At 41.2% G+C, this 20,983-nt stretch overlaps 1 protein-coding gene across 2 annotated transcripts in view; it reads left to right on the top strand.

Moving 5' to 3' along the window:
- Positions 1-20,983, top strand: part of CADM2 (cell adhesion molecule 2) — a 336,165-nt gene that overhangs the window by 139,249 nt on the left and 175,933 nt on the right. For both annotated transcript variants that reach the window (XM_063956308.1, XM_063956307.1), the window contains exon 5: positions 18,071-18,249. In XM_063956308.1, coding sequence (XP_063812378.1) covers positions 18,071-18,249 — 179 coding nt within the window. The remainder of the gene's footprint in view (positions 1-18,070; positions 18,250-20,983) is intronic.

Below are 20,983 nucleotides of genomic sequence, written 5' to 3'. Positions count from 1 at the left end.
AAGGATAGGATTGGGCTTTGCTGGTGGTAGTTCACAGGTCATAACCCTCCATCCTGCCCCCAAGCAGAAGGAAAGTACTGGTCAACAGTAACGGGGCTGGAATACTGCCAGACTGGAAAGTGCTATGTGTATGTAATTCATTTTTTATCAGAGTTAGGTAATATTTCCTAATTTGCATGATGGACAGGCATCTTTTCTTATCCCTACCCTGAATAACAACATAGGATGTAAGTATGACCCATACTGTAAGTTAGTCCATTGTCCAGTTTGTTTATAATTGTCCCTAGTTGTTACTGTTGAATAATTCTGTACCTTGTCTATCATTTATTTTACAATATAATAGTATGTTTATTGATGTTTAATCACCTTGGCTTACAGATATGTTGCATGGTCTTATGCTGAGGCCATTTTTTTCACTTTTTAACTTATCTGTGAAAATTTTAATTCACTTTGATACATGGGGATGAAAAGTCCTTTATTATTGCCACAATAAAAAGTGATAATTTTTGCATTTAATAATACATCTGCACCCTAGCCCAGCTGTGCTGATAGAGAATGTAAAAAGTTCAGTCATACTCAATCATGGCTCCTCCATGCTCCATCAGCCTGATGATAGCCAAAGACAGCTTAATCCCGCCCTGCCCGTTTTTGTGCGCCCTGCCGCCCCGCCGTTTGCTGCCTGCCGGACCCCACCACGCCGCCGGACCCAGCCGTGCGCCTTCGGACCCGGTAAGCACATGAGAGTCCCCCTGGGCTAAATTAACCTTGGATGAGTGTGGACTACATATGTGCAAAGTGCGACACACCGCCAGGAAGGAGGATTGAAAATGTATTTGGAACATAGAGACATTTCTTGATCCAGTAGTGAAAATTCTCTGGAGATTGGATAAGACATTGCCTGTTAAAAGACGTTTGTTGGTTTGATGTTCCCCAGTGGTGCACAGAATTACTAATACTAGACTTTGTGAACTATCCTTTGTGGGTGAGGGTAACCACCCCAGTGTTTTTCAGCTGCACCATTGTTTGAAGCGCTAATTTTTTTCAAAATTTCTAGGGTTGCACATATGCCCGTTTGTGCAGCATATCTTGCATGAAATTGCACTGTGCATGCTCAGAAAATGAACACACACAAATGGAGCTATCCAAAGTTGTGCGCAATTGTATGCATCAACCTTTATGACTGACAAAGTGGAACTGGGGTGGGAAGAGGTGTTGTTACGTAGACAATGTTTAGCGTGGGCCTGTTCATCCTGCTGCCACTTATAACTAATCACACAATAGCTGCATATGCTACCGTGCAGAGACCAACATATCTCATGTGTATCTTATACCTTAGTGGGGAAATTTGCTTTTTAGGACAGTAATAATAAAAATAATTTCTTTTGAGTGATTTACTCCCATTTTAACTTCAAATAATGTGGGTCCACAATGGAGAAGGCAGGGGCAGTTCAGGAGAGGGGAGGGGCCTGTGTGCAGCCAATACGCAGGCCCCTTCCCTGTCTCAACAGCACATGTCCTCCGTAGACTGGCACTGTGACAGAGGTCACTAAGCCTTGAATGGAGAAAAAGTGGATGGAGATAAAGTACCAGCCGATCAGCTCCTGTCATTTTTTAAACCCAGCCTGCGACATGGCAGTTAGGAGCTAATTGGCTGTTACTTTGTCTCCAACCACTTTATCTCCATCCAAAACTTAGTAAATAGACCTGAGAGTCTATTTTGAAAGCCCTAACCTCTTGGAGAAATCCGCAGGTGCCATATTCCTGGTGATTTCTGTATTGCGCATGCACTGATCTCCAGAAAAATGGTGCTTACACCATGCTCCCTGTGACATCTACACAGTAGACGGTGAGGTAAGTATTGAAAATACTTATAATACTTATGATATCTGAATAGTTTGGGTCATTCAGACCCGGCCGCTGATGTGGCCCACAGTGAAGTTTGCCGATGACGGCAAATTGTGCAGCGGCTGCGCGGACACACACATTGTGGTTGCATCCCCAATGGATGCGGCCACAATGTGATTGACTGTGGCGGGCGTTTTCAGGGTGGCGATGCGGAACTGGTGGGGGGAAGGCGAAGGGGGGTGGGCGTGGGTCAACCTTAGATGCGTTTGCAATTAGATTGCGGATGCATCGGGAGGTTGCCTCACACATGATGGGCGGCCTTGCCCTGTGCTAGGTGGCCCTCAACATGTGTGGAGATGAACGCAGATCTGGCTGCATATGCAGCTTCTGCATTCATCTCTGAATAACACCCAGTGTGTGGAAGCGGGGTCTTTATGCTTCTTTACATTACATTTGTAAACCTTCCTAACTGCTATTGTTTAAGTGATGCTATTGCTGTCTATAAGGTCTCTCTAACCCTATTACTCAGTGACAGATGACCAGCCTTTGCAGATTTCATACTGTATATTATTATTTTACCAAGTCTCTTTGGCTTTCATTAATTTCTATATTATTGTATATACCCTTCTTAGTACAATAAGCATGGCAATGTCATAACCTTTTAAATCTCATAAAAATGAAAAGCTTCAGACTGCTGACATTATTGTCTACTGCGCACGTCCTCATAATGAAAATGATGTGCCCGGACAAGATTGGATGTATATCAGGGAAAGACTGAAGAGAATTTTTATTATAACAGATGGCCAAATAGGCATGAAACCTGATTTGCCGTTTCTTTTTTGTCCTCTGTTTTATATTTGAAGTGGCAGTATGCATTATTACAGATGTAAATCTCCCAGACAAACCTAACGATTGATTAAACTTTTAGAATTTCCCTGTATTAAAATGATTTTATAGCTAATATTGTCTAATCGATGCCATAAATTGTTCCAACTAACAGCAAAGCTGCTTTAAATCAAAGAGATTCTAAAATCCACAAATGTGAATGTAAAACTTTTAGGAACTAGATAGCACTAATATTTTGGTCATAGAGGTTGGTTTTATTCCTAAGCACGTCCGAGTTATTCTTTCTTTAATAGCAAACCTTAAAGAATGATAGTTTAGCCAGTGTAAGCCTATATAGAATGATAAATACTGAGAGATCTATAAGGGAGTGTTGACTTAACCTCTTCAGGAGAACTGGCACATAAATTATGTGTTTATTTACTTAACAGTTATTTTTTATTTGAATATATATTTAAAACTAAATTGGTCAATATATAAAACATTTTTTTTCTCAACCTGAAATATATTATCTTTTCTATAAAATATATTTAAAAAAAATATTTTAATTATAGATTTTTAAAATTCAAAATTTGCCCCTGAAGAGGTTAAAACATTTGAGAGAGTTTAACGGAAACAGTTCAAGTTAAATAAATTGGTATTTTCAGTGTAACTGATATTTAGCTCATTGATATTTAGCTCATTACTGCTCCCATCGATTTTCTAGTGGCTTGACCATCGCTGTCGATGACAACCGAAGAGTGGAAAAAGTGTTTAATTGGCTCGCTGGTTATTCAATCAACAAGTTATGTTTAGACTTATGTTCAAAAATAAAATATATAAAACATACTTGGAATATAGAAGGGGTATCTGCAGTGGCTTATGTTTAATGAGTGCAGGTTGTGCGATATATATGGGCCCCTGGGGGGTAGCACCAGGCACATGTGGCAACCACCTTCTGTGGTGTGTCTCTGCCTGTTTCAGGGTCAGGGGGTTGTGCTTGCACACAGACCACGTGCCCCCTCCCCTCTTAACACGCCTATGGGTACGTCTTTAGATCCCCAGTTAAATGTTATTATTCACATGGGGTTAATCTCTTCTACACCATGGGCATTCTTCAAATAGGGGACTTGTGTCAAATAATAACATTGTCCTGGAACATAGAACAAAGTGGTCATACGGGAATAGGTATTCACTTTATTTCCGAGTATTACCGTCATCATCATAGCTACATAAATCACTTTCTCTATGTTTAGTTTTACTTACCTTATTATTTTCTTATGTTTTTGCTCTTATGGTTGAATGTATTATCCTTTGCCGCTCTTCATGGACCAAAGACATTTGATGATAGTGTGGGATTTGAATGATGCCCTGCTGACAAAATTACCTCCAGTTGCACAGATGGAACAGTTTCTTTTAGACATAGAGCATGTCTCACAGCACACAGTTTCCTAAGTGCACTTAAGGCATACATAATGCACTGGCAAATACATTGTGTTGAGTGGATGAAGTCAGAATGGCGGAAGACAACTCATTTTATTTCATGCCATCTTTGGACTCATGGCGACATTTGTCTTTAATAATTTTACTCTTTGAGATGTCTGATCACATTGCAGCCTTGACATGAAGGAAACATAATGTTCTAAATAGCGAGTCTGGTGACATCATCAGTCGGCTGACTTCCTGAGGCTAGTAAGACACTGGGCCACCATGTACACCTCATTATCTCTCCTTCACTACTTACTAAGTTCCCATATTTTTTTGTAATTCTTTATTTTCTTGTTTTAGAATTTTACTGTTGCTTTTTTGTATGTGTTTTTTTTTAATATTTTTTTTTTACTTTTGTCCTTGTGGAGAGACCTCAAGGACAATTTGTCAGTAAATTGCCATATTGCCAGTACTAACCAATTCAGTGTGAACTGACAACTATCACCTAGCTTTTATAGAGGTGCCAAACAGGAGAGAATAGATTTCTGTATCCTTGCATCTGGTTGGATTTTGCTCATCTTTGCTGGTTCTGTTGTTATGGACCATATGACCACACAGGACATTTGTGAAGCACTTGAATTAAAAGATGCATTCAATATACCAACTATGATATTTGGGTCTTTGCCTGAACCCTAGATCTCTGGATATCATTAACAATCACAGTTTAATGGTGTCAGTATCTGGTAAAAGGGACCATAGGTTCTCATGAAGCCCTGACCTAGTTGGAACCACAACCTCTGCAGATATAGCTAACAGCCTGCAGCAACTTTGATCACAGTTGTGATACACCATGGTATTCGTATCGACCATGTATAGGTCGACAGATATAGTCGTCATGTATTATGTTAACAGGTACAAAAGGTTGACAGGTACAAAAGGTTGACATGAAAATGGTCAACACAAAAAATTGTCAATAAATGTTTTTTTGTTATTTTGTCACAAATCTAGGATCTGCTTCATGTATTTTAAATGTGAACATCTTTGGACATAGTAACCTGTGGTGAGCAGAGCAGAGTGATCCTTCGGGCGTGCACAGAGAGCCTGCAAGGGTACAAGTTTCTACTGATGGTCAGATAACAGGAAAGATACATTTGGGACAAAGTAACAAAAAAGTGAACCATTTTCATGTCGACCTTTTGTTCCTGTCGACCTTAAGCAATGTCAACTTTCAACTGTCAAACTTTTTTAACTGTTGACCTTTGGTACCTGTCAACCTAATGTATGTTGACCATATGGCTGTCTACCTGGACATTGTCGATCTATTAATCCACACCCATCCACCATCCCATCAGTGGCTTATTTATTTTAATGTTAAGTTAGACGTTTCATGGTCATCGATTCATAATTGGTAGATATCGGTGGACAACGTTTGGTATTCTCACCCACAAGCCGTAAACACCACTCCTTGGACCGGATGTAATGACGCCCGAGATCGCCGGAGATGCGAAATGCCAGCCAACCTTGGGCGTTTTTTTTAAAGGGAAAATCACTTACAAGGTAAAACTATGATGGTAAGTGATTACCCCTCAAAAAAACTCCAAGATCAATCAGCATCTCGCACCTCTGGTGATTTCGGGCGTCATTACATTCGGCCCCTAGTCTGGTTGATCTTGTAACAAAACAGAGTGGCATACCTTGCACTGTTTTAGATATATATCATATTCATCAGATAAAACACCCACAGCCATTTCATTTAATGTCTCCAACCCTATTTCATCCCTTCATTAGAGGTAGTTTGCACGTTAATGAATGGAACCATTGTTTGCAGTGTGTTGCAAGTTTTGGTTGTTCTTTTTTAATTAATTGAGCTAATTGATTTATATAATTTCCTTTTTGTTTCTGTATAATGTGACAAGGGGATTAATTACTAAAGCTGATTTTCAGTGATTTGCATCAATTCCAAACTGATAAAAATGGATCTCAATCGATGTCAAGTTAAATTGATCTCAATCGATGTTGGGCTTTATGGGCTAAAACACATATTTACTAAGAGATTTTTAATATTCATTTTTACATGTTACTAAATGTGTGTTTCAGGCCTGTTTGCACAACATCAAATTAGACTGATTGTCATCAATTTGAAATAGATGAAAATCGACCTTTAGTAAATATCCCCCCTTGACTGCAGTAGGTCTCACCTGTTTTAGCACTAAATAAATCCATTGCAAATTGGATGCAATAGTAATTATAAAATCTTTAATTATAAGACCAATTCTTCAGGGAAAGTAGTTATATTGTCGATAGTCACTATGCGTTTCTGAGACCATGCATCTCAATACAATATATATTATATTTATGTCATTATCTCAGTAGGGGGCCCAAAAATGTGGGATTTTGAATTTTGGATAAGGGATACTCAACCTGTAGTAAATGTGCCTCTGTGCATACACAGTATGGGACACTTCCGCTGTGTGACTTTTTAGCATTTTAGACTAATGTGCAATTGAAAATCATCGAACATTTGAATAACTATCGGCATGGGATCAGTGTTGGAATGTTGAAAATCCTGATAAATAAATATTACATACTAAAAAATAAGCCATATAAAACCTAAACTTGACATTAAATGGTAAAACTTTAAACAGTTTAACAAGTAAGTTTAACTTTTAATAATGATCAAAGAAACAAACAGAATTGTATCTGTCACAGCACCCGGTGAATCACGTTTAGAAGGTATTTGCATACATATTTGTTGGAAACTTTTATTGCAGCTGCAAGTGTGGAAAACACCAATTTGAAATCCAATATGAAACATTATAATTTTATTGAATTGCTATCATCTAACAACAGGGAAGGGGTTAGTGAAAGTTGTGTACTCTGTATAATGCTCACCGCACAGCCGTTCCCCCAGTGACATTACATCATCTTCTATTTTTATATGCTTGAAATTACTGTATTAACTTCTGTCTGGCGGTGTTAAATGAAATGTAAGATCTATATGTAGACATAAATGTAAGCAATAAGAAGGCTCATAATCAATTTTCCATATTTAAGAATTGAAGTGGAATTAATATTAAGCCATCTGTATATATGGGCAGAGCTGAGATGCTCAGAGGAACAGGTGAGGTGCAGCAATAAATGCGGAGCGTATTCCTAAGTTTTCTCAATTTTAAGGCAAATTACTGGATATATTCAAATGTAAAAACATGTTTCAAAAAAGTTATTTTTTTAAGTGTATGATTGCTGTTTTTTTCTTAAAACAAGTTGTTTGTCATGTACACACTTTTGCATAAAGTTTTTATTTTTTAGATGTTCAGGATATCTTGGTTTGTGTTTAAAATACAGTTTATTCTCCGTTATATAAAATAGCTTCTGTTAACATGCACACAAACTAAAATTCCAGGAAGTTAGGCCCCCATTTATCAAGCCTTGATATGGGAGGGATGCCGGTGGTCATGTGACCGACGCCGGAATCCCGACACCAATTGGGAGACCAGCGACAGAAAACTGACCCCTGAAATTCCCAAGGTAAGTATTGGTGAGACCTTTAGGGTTAGGGCTCAGGGACAAGTGGATTAGAGTTAGGCAGAAGAGAGGGGGTTAGGGTTAGACCCTGGGGGGGTTAGCCTTAGCCACCACCCCTGGGGGGGTTAGCCCTAGCCACCATCCCCAGAGGGTTAGGGTAGGTGGTTGAGGGGGTGTTAAAATAGTTACCTCCTCCGCCGTCGGAATCTTCAATGTTGGAATGCCGGTGTTGGTTGTGTGACCACTGGAATCCCAACCACCAGGATAACATACAGAACCCATATAAATAATATCTAAAATAATGGTTGTATCATGGTAGGTTTTTTTTTTTATATATACTTCAGAAATACTACAGGGAACCTTTTTTTGTGCTTAATGTGACTGGTAGCAGGTGCACAGTCAGTGGTGTATCTATAATGGGTGCAGTGTGTGGGGTACACATGGGTCCCTGGATCCAGAGAGGCCCACAGACTCTGCGCCCATTTTTTCAATACAATCCTCTCCGGAGCAGCAGCAGTGACTGTAACTCTGAGCACTAGGGGGTGCGCAGGTCTCCGGGAAAATGGCGCTGTGTCGTTTAAGTCATGGGAAAATGGTCACTGTCACTGTTGCTGCCTACTATAGAGTAGGCGGGTCTGGAAGAAGACTGCACACAGGCCCCCCTCCTCTCATAATGCACACCTGTGCACTATAATGTAGTTGAGGTTACAAGCAGAGGCAGAACTCTGGGAGGCAATGGAGTCACCTGCCGCCGGGCTCCTGCTCTGAAGGGGGGCACCTCTCCTCCCATTCTGTGACACCATTGAATTAAGTTAATTGATAGCTGTCGCTGTCTTTTCAGTGGCCGACTTCCTCACTGGTCCCTGCACCTTACAAATCACACCCTCTTTGTTATACTGAATATACACATTTTACAAATATCACACCCAGGATTAGAAACCATAACCTATTATACTGGAAGCAGACACCTTACTGATGAAGCTGTTTGCTCCTATATAGGAAATATGAGAATTTTAACTATATATGATGATACTTCTCTGACAATTACACGTAACTTCATATAGTTAGAATTCTCATGCTTCCTCTACAGGAGCAAATAACTCCATCAGTAAAGTGTCTGCTGTTAGCGTAACAGGTCATGAGTTCTAATCCTGGGTATGACTGCTAAGAAATGTGTGATTTAAAATAAAAGACAATTAAATGTATAAATACAGTATATACATTTTCAGAACACTCCATACACACACACACACACACACACACACACACACACACACACACACACACACACACATACATATATTTATCTTAATATAGGAAATAGGGGGGCACCAATATTTATCTTGCCTCCGGGCGACTGTGACAAACTTACGCCACTGGTTACAAGGGTCTCGATATATGTGAACTCAAAGATGGGAGGTATAATACTGATAAATAGTAAGTACCTGGAATATAGTGATAGCGCTACCTTAGTATTTATTAAGAACATTTAGGTAAAGAATAATAATACTTTGAATTTCCTTCTGAGACTAATATAAAGGAGCTTAAACTGTGGTCCCGTGTCATTATATGGTCACTGAAGTTCTTGGTGAGTTCTGAGAAGCTGTACTGTAACTTTCTACTGTAGGTAAAAGTAATAACTATAATAATCACTATGATTAACCCAACTTTGAAACTCTGTGTCAGCTGCTTGTGTCAATTTGCCCAAATGTGTCCAAAAATAAATGTACATTTAAAAAAAGCTACTGTAAATATAGCTATGTAATCATTTACTTTATACAACCCCCTACATGTACATATGCCTAGTCACTGACTTCTCAGAATATGAGTACAGTAAAAGAATAAACTACTGAAAAAAGATACAGTAACTGCTTCCCATATGATAATCATTTCAAAAAGTGGAAAATGGTGATTACTTACCCTATGATAATTTTTTATTTAAAAAGTGCCAGGTATCATTACATGTAAGTGTTAAATAAATGTATTATTAAAAACAAGCTAGCAAATACAATCTGCACACACCAGAGGCTATCTGCCCAGTCCAAGATTAAAAACTGCAACTTTATTTCATTTTTAATATATTTGGCAGAACTAGTTTATTGAACAAGATTTTCTGCTTATAGCAAACAAAATGAAAAATACATTATTGGTGAGAAATGCAATTTTGAATATATTGATATTACATATTGCCAAGCAAAATATTTCAGGAGATATCCCTTACTAGTAATGAGACTAAATGAAAGAAACTAACCTGTAAGAATATTTCCTAAATCATAAACAACTTCCAGATATTCAGTTTTGTATAATATACACTTCCAAATATTCAGTTTTGTGAATAGAAAATGAACTGAAATGAAGCAAGTATGGTGACCAGTTTGTATGTTTGTGTGTACAGTATATATAACATAAAATAGAAAAAATAAATTACAAAATAAATAAAATGTAAATATTTTCAAGAAAAATATTGTGCTTACCTCTCTAGTGACAGTTGTGTGCTGTGGAACAGTCTTGCCTCCATTTGTGCACACTACTGATTGGCAGCTACTAGACATGGGGTGCGGAGTCAACGTCACAGTTGGCTATATGGTGGGTGGAAGGGCAAAGATGAGGAAGGTGTCAGAGTAACACATGGAAAGGGGGTATCAGGCACACATGGGGATGAGAAGTCAGAGGCACACCTGGAGTGGAATGTTACACTGGGGGGAAAGGTTGTAGAAACACTTGGGGACAGGGTCGGACTGGGCCACAGGGGCACAAGGGGGAATCCCCTGGTGGGCCCAACTGCCTGGGATCGCACCCTCTCCTCTAGAGATCAGGTTCCAGACTGTGCACTTGAATTATACATATGTTACATTTACTGCACAGGACTGTGGTGTATTTTCGACAGTGTATTCCTGGTATTAATCTGGTACATTATAATGCATACACTAGCAGTATTTACAATAAATATTTATCAACGGGCCCAGATCATGCACTAATTGTTAGCCAAGCCTCTAAACACGGGCCCCTACTATGGAATTTTCCCGGTGGGCCCTTCATGTCTCAGTCCGACACTGCTTGGGGAGGGATGGGGCAGAGGCACACCTGGGGAGGAATGGAGTAAGAGGCATACTTGGGATGGGAGCAGAGACATACTTTGGGGGGAGGGCCCAGACATACTTGGGGATGGTAGTAAGAGATGTATTTGGAGAATAAGGGCAGTGGCATACTTAAGGAGGAAGGTTAAGAGGCACACTTGGGTAGGAATGGGACAGAGGCATATTTGGGGAGGTATAGTATGGGGCAGAGGCATAGGAATCATCTGTGTGCCTCTATGTACTATGAAAGCAGTGTTGCAGGTACTGTAGCCCCTGTGATTTTGGATCTGGTATATTAGTACCGCCTGCACTCCCCTGATGGTAGCACAGCCACTGTGGGCTGATGGTAAAAGAGGAATGACTTATGTAGATGGTTCATGCTGAAGGCAGCTCAGGAATGCCGCAGGATGTAATGGAGTCCGAGATTGCTGGAGGTGCGGAATGCTGGCTGATGATTTTTTTAAAGGAGCAATCAATTACAAGGCATGGTTTTGTCTCGTATGTGTTTGCCCCTTTAAAAATGTCTGAGGTCGGCCGGCATCCCACACCTCCGACGATCTCGGACTGCATTGCATACCACCGAGGAAGTCTGTTGTGTCCCTTTTTTTTACATACAGCTTCACTTTCTCAGTATCCTCTTTTCCCGGGATATTTCATGCAAATTTTCCTAATGGTGCTTGGTTATTGCGGGTATAAGGTGGCTTCCAGTGATGGGGATAAAACATTTATGCATCTAGTATTTCTGACATTTTCCAGTTATGTTCTGCTAATATTTCAAACCTTTTGGATTAAAGGGGCTAATGAAACAGAGGTTATTGTGGATTGCTGAATTGAACAGGACTAATTAAGACAAATGAATGTACTTTTGCTCTTTCTCTGTACATCATGCATTGTGATCTTAACCATCTGAGCTGTCCAGCTTTTGAGTATTTTTGCATGAGAACTAAAGGAGCGCAGCGGGTCACATTAAAGCGAGTCCTTTAGTAACATCACAGTAAGGAGAATAACATCCAGCAGCGTTTGATTTAGAAGAGCTGTCCTTTGAGCAATATGTTCATAATCAGAGCAGCTGCTGGACAAATGAGCCAGCGCTAATGGCAGAGCTGGATCTTCATATCTAGAGCTTGATGTGTGAGCTGTATTTAAAAATATTGTTAGTCCTCGTACAAACAGGCGTTTATTTCACACATTGAATGTGCGTTAACCTATTAAACGCGTTTGACACTGATAGTCCACAACATAGTGCAGATGAATGTAGCTGTGCACCTGTACTTCCTGATAAGCGTTCATTTGACATTACTTAAATGTTCAGGAACATAAATGCTAGGCAGAGTGCAGTTATGATTGTCTACTTGTTGGACCGGGTTTAGTATGAAATACCTACAATCAAAATACCGACAATAATTGACTGATGGTCAAAATACTGACAAGGTCAAAATACTGACATTTAAATACTGACAAGGTCAAAATACCGACATTTAAAATGTCGGCAGGTAAAAAAAAGTCGACACCAATTTTTGAAATGTTTTTTGTTGTTGTGTATGTCAACATAGGTCGACATGGACACCATATCATTGTACCGCGTCCCCTCGCATGGCGAGTGCTTCGGGCACAGAGCCTCACTGTGCTCAGCACACTATTTTATTCCCCCTCCAGGTTCACTGGAATGGTAAAGTATGAACAAATCGTTTTCAATGAAAAACTCATGTCGATTTTTTGACCTGTCGACATTTAAATGTCAGTGTTTTGACCTTATCCGTATTTTGACCATGTTGGGAGTTTGACCTTGTCGGGATTTTGACCTTGTCGGTCAATGGTTGTTGGTATTTTGACCGTCGGGATTTTGATTGTAGGTAAATTGACCGCATCCTGTTGGACCTCATCTCTATGAGATCCCAGAGAGGAGGTTCAAAAGTCAAGTGTGTCTATGATGACCTGATTCATATAATCATACCATGCCCCTGGATGATAATGCAAATCACATTTTCATGATTTGAATGGGGGCTGATAATGCAATTTGCATAATCATTGACTGCTCATTTCACATGAAAGAGTAGTGGGATCCAGGAGGGCCATTCACTGCCCAAGGAGACCGGAGGTACTCACCAACATTGATAAGTCTTCTGTACATTTTAAAAGAGTAAATATGTAAGAATACAATGATAGACTTTGGGAGAGCTCATTAAGATGCGTATTTATCACCAACTTCATTTTTAATATGGTTGGGAGGTGATAATTACTCCCTAACTCACAATGCAGTAATGAAAGAGACCACATGCATTTATTATGGTTGTCGCGCTGGAACAAAGTTTCCGAAAAAGCCCTGAACCGGTGATACCGCTAACCATTGTTTTTCAGGGTTCGGAACCGGCTAGCATAATGCATATGGGCAGTTGTCATCCTACATTAGCTGTAGTGCAGCTTTGCGATAGCCCTTATGTTATAACAGGTTAATGTCATCGCGTTCCGGAGTTTGGTAAATCTGACATTTTAGGCAAGGGTACAGCTACCATAGGTGCAGGAAGGGCAGCTGCTATGGGGCCCAGGGCTAAGAGGAGCCCACATTCCCTGTCACAGTTACATGAGTTATATCCAAGGGCACAGCTACCATAGGTGCAGGGAGTGCAGCTGCCATTGTGCCCAGAGCTGAGAGAGGCCACCTTCCCTGTCACAGTTACATGTGTTATATACAAGGGCATAACTACCATAGGTGCAGGCAGTGCAGCTGCTATGGGGCCCAGAGCTGAGAGGGGCCCACATTCCCTGTCACAGTTATATGTGTTATATACAAGGGCGTAGCTACCACAGGTACAGAGAGTGCAGCTGCTATGAGGCCCAGAGCTGAGAGGGGCCACCTTCCCTGAAACAGTTACATGTGTTATATACAAGGGCGTAGCTACCATAGGTGCAGGGAGTGCAGCTGCCATTGTGCCCAGAGCTGAGAGAGGCCACCTTCCCTGTCACAGTTACATGTGTTATATACAAGGGCATAACTACCATAGGTGCAGGCAGTGCAGCTGCTATGAGGCCCAGAGCTGAGAGGGGCCCACATTCCCTGTCACAGTTACATGTGTTATATACAAGGGCGTAGCTACCATAGGTGCAGGCAGTGCAGCTGCTATGAGGCCCAGAGCTGAGAGGGGCCACCTTCCCTGTAACAGTTACATGTGTTATATACAAGGGCGTAGCTACCATAGGTGCAGGCAGTGCAGCTGCTATGAGGCTTAGAGCTGAGAGGGGTCACCTTCCCTGTCACAGTTACATGTGTTATATACAAGAGCGTAGCTACCATAGGTGCAGGGAGTGCAGCTGCTATGAGGCCCAGAGCTGAGAGGTGCCCACATTCCCTGTCACAGTTACATGTGTTATATACAAGGGCGTAGCTACCATAGGTGCAGGGAGTGCAGCTGCTATGAGGCCCAGAGCTGAGAGGTGCCCACATTCCCTGTCACAGTTACATGTGTTATATACAAGGGTGTGGCTACCATAGGTGCAGGCAGTGTAGCTTCTATGGGGCCCAGAGCTGAGAGGGGTCACCTTCCCTGTCACAGTTACATGTGTTATATACAAGGGCGTAGCTACCACATGTTACATGTGTTATATACAGTTTTCACCATTGGATGGTACACAAAGGTCCTTGCAAACTTTTGCCTTGGGACCTACAATATATCTAGTTAAGCCCCTAGACCTGCTTATTGTAAAGTGATATAAAATGAACTGGATGTCCTTATAATGTTACATAATATGAACTGGATGTACTGTATGTAATAATGTGAATTAGGGTTACTTTGTTGCATAATGTGTACATGGGCCCTCATTCCGAGTTGATCGGTCGCAAGGCGAATTTAGCAGAGTTACACACGCTAAGCCGCCGCCTACTGGGAGTGAATCTTAGCTTCTTAAAATTGCGACCGATGTATTCGCAATATTGCGATTACTAACTACTTAGCAGTTTCAGAGTAGCTCCAGACTTACTCTGCCTGTGCGATCAGTTCAGTGCTTGTCGTTCCTGGTTGACGTCACAAACACACCCAGCGTTCGCCCAGGCACTCCCACCGTTTCCCCGGCCACTCCTGCGTTTTTTCCGGAAACGGTAGCGTTTTCAGCCACACGCCCCTGAAACGCCGTGTTTCCGCCCAGTAACACCCATTTCCTGTCAATCACATTACGATCGCCGGAGCGAAGAAAAAGCCGTGAGTAAAAATACTATCTTCATAGTAAAGTTACTTGGCGCAGTCGCAGTGCGAACATTGCGCATGCGTACTAAGCAGATTTTCACTGCGATGCGATGAAAAATACCGAGCGAACAACTCGGAATGAGGGCCATGATTCATATAATAAACTAGGGCACTACTATGGAGGATAACATTAACTGTGGCACTACTATGGTTCAGAAAAGAAACTAGGGCACTATCATGGGGCATAATATTAACAACTGCTGCAGAGAGTCAGCTCTCTCTACAAGCATTGGGACAGGGCCCCTTCATATTGTTGCTCTGGGGCCAACACATTTCTGCCTACACCCTGGTTTAAGGATTCCCCTTAGAATGCTAAGGGGTCTGCTTTTGCAATCTGATATCTGCCGCAGTCCCTGCTTGTTACATCCAGGGCTGTAAGGATGGTACTGCGGGAGGTGCGGTCGCACTGGGTGCCACGGCTTGGGGGCGGGATGCATCCTACACTACGGACGGCCATTGTGTGCCCTCCCCTGTGTCCCGGCTCCTGTGTCTCCCTCTGAGCTGTGCAAGGATTCATGGGAGCGTCCACCGAATCGTCCTGCCGTCAAGTTTTCATCTCATTAACAAACACAATTCTAATTTCCGTTATAATTAGACTAAAGTACACGCGTTTGATAGCACCTTTACCTAGTGTTGTTTTAATGCTAATTGTACTTCTAATATACTTTTATAGGAAAGGATTGTTGATAAAATATACCAGCAAATCTCTGGAAATAAAATACTTCTGAGCAATTACTAAATAAAGGATTATTGATCTCAAGAGAAATGCCTCTACAGTTTTATGTTAAGCTGTGGTGCATATTTTACAGTCATTCTCTTAAATAAGTAATATGCAAGTTAACATGAGTAATGATTCTGGTAATTACTGGTTTGTATGTCTGCTTTCATGTGTCTGTGTTGTGTCAGTGTGGGTTTCTGTGGGATAAACGTTATATAATGATGGGGAGAGCATTTTGGGTTCACATTTATTCATTTATAGCATATACACTCACATGGGCAGATGTATTAAGCCTGGAGAGGTGATAAAGCTAAGCAGTGATACAGTAAGTGGAAGGTGATAATCCACCAGCCAATCAGCTCCTAACTGTCATTTTTCAAACCTGTACTGAGAGGCTGGTGCGTTATCACTTTCCATTTATCACTGCTTTATCACTTCTCCGGGCTTAATACATCTGCCCCACAATTCCTGGCATAGAGACACTCACAATTCCTAACGCTGCTTGATCTACAAATATGACCATCTATAATACATTATAATAAGGAATAACAGTGATTTGCAAATTATCCTTTTATCACGTTAGGGATTTGAACTATAGTAGCGCTGGGTAGAAAACCCCATAAAAGTAGCTTTTCTCGTCCGTCTATAAACAATAAATAAATGAATGAAGTGAACTGGGGAAAAATTATCTAAGTCATATATAAGGGCTAAAAAAAAAAAAAAAAGTTAAGACTGGTAAAAAAGGAAAGTTAGAAATACAATATAATGGGCCGGATGTAAAAGAGTGCGAGACGGACGGACCTCCGAGCCTCCAGCCGTACTCGTAAGTTTTTTTAAGGCAGCAAACATTTAAAAGGCAAAACCAACATGGTTTTGCCTTGTAAATGTTTGCTGCTTTAAAAAAACGAACAAGTTCGTCCGGAGTCTCGGAGCTTCGACCATCTCGCACTCTATTACATCCGGCCCTATGTATTTAATAAAAATTGTATTATTCTATTTATACATCAATACGTTATAGCTACTGTATCTAAATTATTTCCACAAAATGTACTCCTATTAATGAACGGAAGCTGCATTTTTTATTTCCATGCTAAAAAAGAAAAGAAATCCCAACATTCAAATCTCGCAGGCTATTACATAAACCCTATAAAGGGGATGCGGTCAAGATCCCGCCAGACGGAATCCCGGCGGTCTAAATACCGACACCGGGATCCCAACCGGCACAATCAGGACATATTCTCCCTCTGTGGGTGTCCACGACACCCATAGAGGGAGAATAAATTAGTGTGTCGAGCGTAGCGAGCACACCGAGCCCGCAAGGTGCTGCGTTGCGCTCGCCCCCCTGTCGGGATTGTGCCAGTCGGGATCCCAGTGTTAGAATTCCGACCGGCGGGATTTCGTATTGATCCCCTATAAAGTCCACCTGGTGGTCTATTTATTTTGAGAAATGCTTGCCAAAGCTGAGCATTATCTGTTGGACAAAGAAAACATAAACATTTTATAAACAAAAACCAGGGTATCCAAAAAGTAAAAATTGAAACATAAAGTATAAAAATTAACTTATTCCCCCCACCCCCACCCCCTGTTTTAGTAGGATAAGTGGGGTTGGGAACGGGATCCCGGCAGTTGGGATGTTGGTGGTCATTATACTGGCCCTGACATCCCGACGGTTTGCCAACAGGGGTACAGAAGGCAGCTAAGCCTAACCCTCTCCCTCCACACCCGCAGCCTAAACCTAATCCTCACTCCCCGCAGCCTTAGCCTAAGCCCCCCCCACCTCCCACAGCCTAAACCTAACCCTCCCCCTGCAGCCTAACCCTAACCTCCCCGGGATACTTACATTTGGGATCCCACCTGTTGGGATGCTGGAGTCGGTATTCTGACAGGTGTCGGGATTCTGCTGCTAGCATTCTTATTGGCGGGAACGCGAGCATGGGGATCCCAACTACATCCCGTTAAGTGCCAACACTTAAATACCAATAATGGACAAACCCTTCCAGAGATTATAATACAGTTCCAAGAGCAAGATATTTAACTTAATCATTTATTAACGAAACATTGGATATATCGGACGACAGTAATGGTTTGCTACCATGATATTGATTAATTGAGAATATTATTTTTATAATTAAATCTGTTGTCGGTATGTAGTGCATTTATATGAAATAGACTAATGTTCATTTTGATAAATATAATCCGCTATAACTAAATGACACATTTGGAAGTACTTATAGTATTCTTATTAGATCCCACTTTCTTCCCATTTCAGCACTGTTGGTGTGCCTGTGTGTTAGAGAATTGCTGTTACTGTAGTAAGCCAAAGGATGGCTAAAAGGTTTTTTATATTGCCGTTTAGTGTAGACATGTGACTCCGCCAATTTTATTGTACTAAGTTAGATTTATTTCTACTTTAACAGACCAGAACCAGTATTATGGACAAAGGATGGTGGAGATCTGCCAGACCCTGAAAGAATGGTGGTAAATGGGCGAGAATTAACAATAACTTTCTTGAACAAAACCGACAATGGAACATATCGATGTGAAGCAGTCAACTCCATTGGTAAAAACAGTGCAGAATATATCTTGATAATAAATGGTAAGTTCACGTAAAATTCTATTTGTATCCGTGATGTGAGCATCGATTATATTCTGTATCACTCACTGTGTTGGGCATGATGGAATTAATGCAGAATGTATAATGTATAATCTCTCTGAGGGTTGGATCCTGAGTCCGCACGCAGTCCGTACGCAATGTTGGTGTAGGCGTATAAAGTACTGGTGCAAATGGTGGATGGTTTGCAGCACCACTAAAATGCATGTGATTGCTGTTTATAAGTGCACCACTAATGGGTGTTCTTTTTGTTGTTCTTGCATATTGTAAATTATGCTTTTGTGGATGTGTTTATGCAGATGGTGCTTGTTTGTTCATGTACAGGAGGTGGGGCGATTTCTCTGATGTATTAGAGAAGTGTTTTAAAGATTACGCTACTCAACAAATTAAAAAAATCTCTGCATCTGGCGTGTGTGAATGTTTTTTTTCTCCCAATTGAGGCTGAATTCAGTGGAAAAATCAGATTTTCTCTATCACGTCACATTTATTAGATACACGCAAATAACAAAGTGGTAATAGCTATATCTAAAAAAAAGTAAGATAAGTGAAAATTTCAATTAATCTCTATAGAATTGAAATTTTCTCATCATTTTCATTTATAAAATACTAATAAACCTACAGAAGCGATTAAAAACTGCAGATACTAACCTTCAGAAACTTTTAACTATCCAAATTAGCCGTAATCTAATTGGTAATAAAAGATAAAATGTAAAGTCACTTTGCTTTATGGAAATAGAATAATGTCGATTTCCGTTTATACAGTGTCTCATTGGTCTTTCTAAAAAGGAACAGGCAGTAGTCCCCCCATCATTGCAGGGTCCCAGCGTCCTTGGTAGCGATGCTCCATTGTCAGAATATCTTGGGGAAAACATTCCCCCTGTTCATCACTTACACTACCCAGGTTGTCAGGGAAAAAGTCTAGATTGGAATGTAAAAAGTGAATTTAAGTGACCCATTTTCTTGTAGTTTCCAATAGTTCATTCACAATGTACAGTAGTTGTCCTCTTTTTTGTTCCTTGAGGACAAAAAGCCTTGAAGGAAGACCAAGCAGTAGACTCAATTTCTGTTAGCCGTAAGCAGTTTCATTATTTGGGGGCCAACAAATATGTCTTCTTTAAGTTTTGCTTCACTTAACTTCAGACAGTTTTCCATCAGAGAACTGAGAGCCGTCTTTATCCAAAGATTTCGCAGAATTCTTCATTAGGCCCAACTTAAGGTGAAGCGGAGGTAAAATGATTTCATGAGGCTCAACCAATGGATCGTGGGCCTAATTCAGACCGGATCGTAGATGTGCAAAAAAACGCACATATACGATCAAATTCTTTGGCATGCGGGGGGACGCCCAGCATAGGGCAAGTCCGCCTTGCATGCCGGTTCCTGCCCCCCCCCCCACTCTGCAGACATGCAAAAGCATCGCATAGGGGTGGTGCTTTCGCACCTGACCAGTAGCTCTCTGCCTACGCAGCCTAGCTGCGAAGGCAGGAGGCTACACTCCATGTTTAGGGTTGCAGCAGCTGCGTTTGACGTCATGCAGCTGCTGCGGCCTGCCCCACAAACTGTCCGGATATGCCTGCGTTGTCCGGACCGCACCACCTAAACGCCATTGCTATGCCGCTGACAAGCTCTGCAACTGCCTCTGCCTGTCAATCAGGCAGAGGCGATCGTACAAGTGAGATGCCGTTGCATCTCACTGTGTGTGCACATGCAGTGTGGCTGCTACGCATGTGCACACTTCACTGGGCTTCAGCCTGCTTACGCTGCTGCTGCAGTGACCAGGTCTGCATTAGGCCCTGCATTTGATGTTTTTCTCTCAAGCAACACAGGTTTCTCTCTCTGGCCACTTTTTTGTGACTTTTAGTGTCTCTGCTGTTCCTTAAACACAGCAGTAATTTGTGAATCCACATGGCAAACCTAACAGAAGTGCAACTACCTTTAAGTCACAACAAATGTGCCATCTATGGGCCTAATTCCGAGTTGATCGCAGCAGCAACTTTGTTAGCAGTTGGGCAAAACCATGTGCACTGCAGGAGGGGCAGATGTAACATGTGCAGAGAGAGTTAGATTTGGGTGGGGTGTGTTCAAACTGAAATCTAAATTGCAGTGTAAAAATAAAGCAACCAGTATTTACCCTGCACAGAAACAAAATAACCCTCTCTCTGCACGTTATATCTGTCCCCCCTGCACTGCACATGGTTTTGCCCAATTGCTAACAAACTTGCTGCTGCGATCAACTCAGAATTACCCCCTATGATCCTTATACTTGATTCCCTCCAATAAGTCAGCCATACTTTCATAAGTTTCCTTCATGTCCACTGCGTAGGCCAGAGGCACTAAAGGGTGTTTGTTCCCATTAGAGAGTAATACTGCTGTCAGACTACTCTTTGAGGAATCAAGAGTCACCAATTACTAGTATTGTGATGAATACCAAACTCAATCATTAAACCGTTAACATCAGTACACACTCACATGGAATTTTTCTTTTCATAAAATATAGCCAAAGAAAGTTTTGTGTTCTAAAACTTTAAATGGTTTTACCTTGAGCCATAAGGTTCCAAAGTTGCAGTCTAGAACCCAAAACACAAGAAAATAATACCACTGATTTAACATAAAGAAATGAAAACAAGGGTAAAATCACCACTAGCACTGGTCACTGTCAGTGGTGTGAGGGACACATATCTCCTTATGGTGATCAGCCATCAACCAGACTGCTGGGACACAG

Source organism: Pseudophryne corroboree, chromosome 2, assembly GCF_028390025.1.
Source record: "Pseudophryne corroboree isolate aPseCor3 chromosome 2, aPseCor3.hap2, whole genome shotgun sequence".
Taxonomy (NCBI): domain Eukaryota; kingdom Metazoa; phylum Chordata; class Amphibia; order Anura; family Myobatrachidae; genus Pseudophryne; species Pseudophryne corroboree.
The sequence above is the reverse complement of the archived record's forward strand: the minus strand, read 5'-3'. Positions and strand labels throughout refer to the sequence as shown.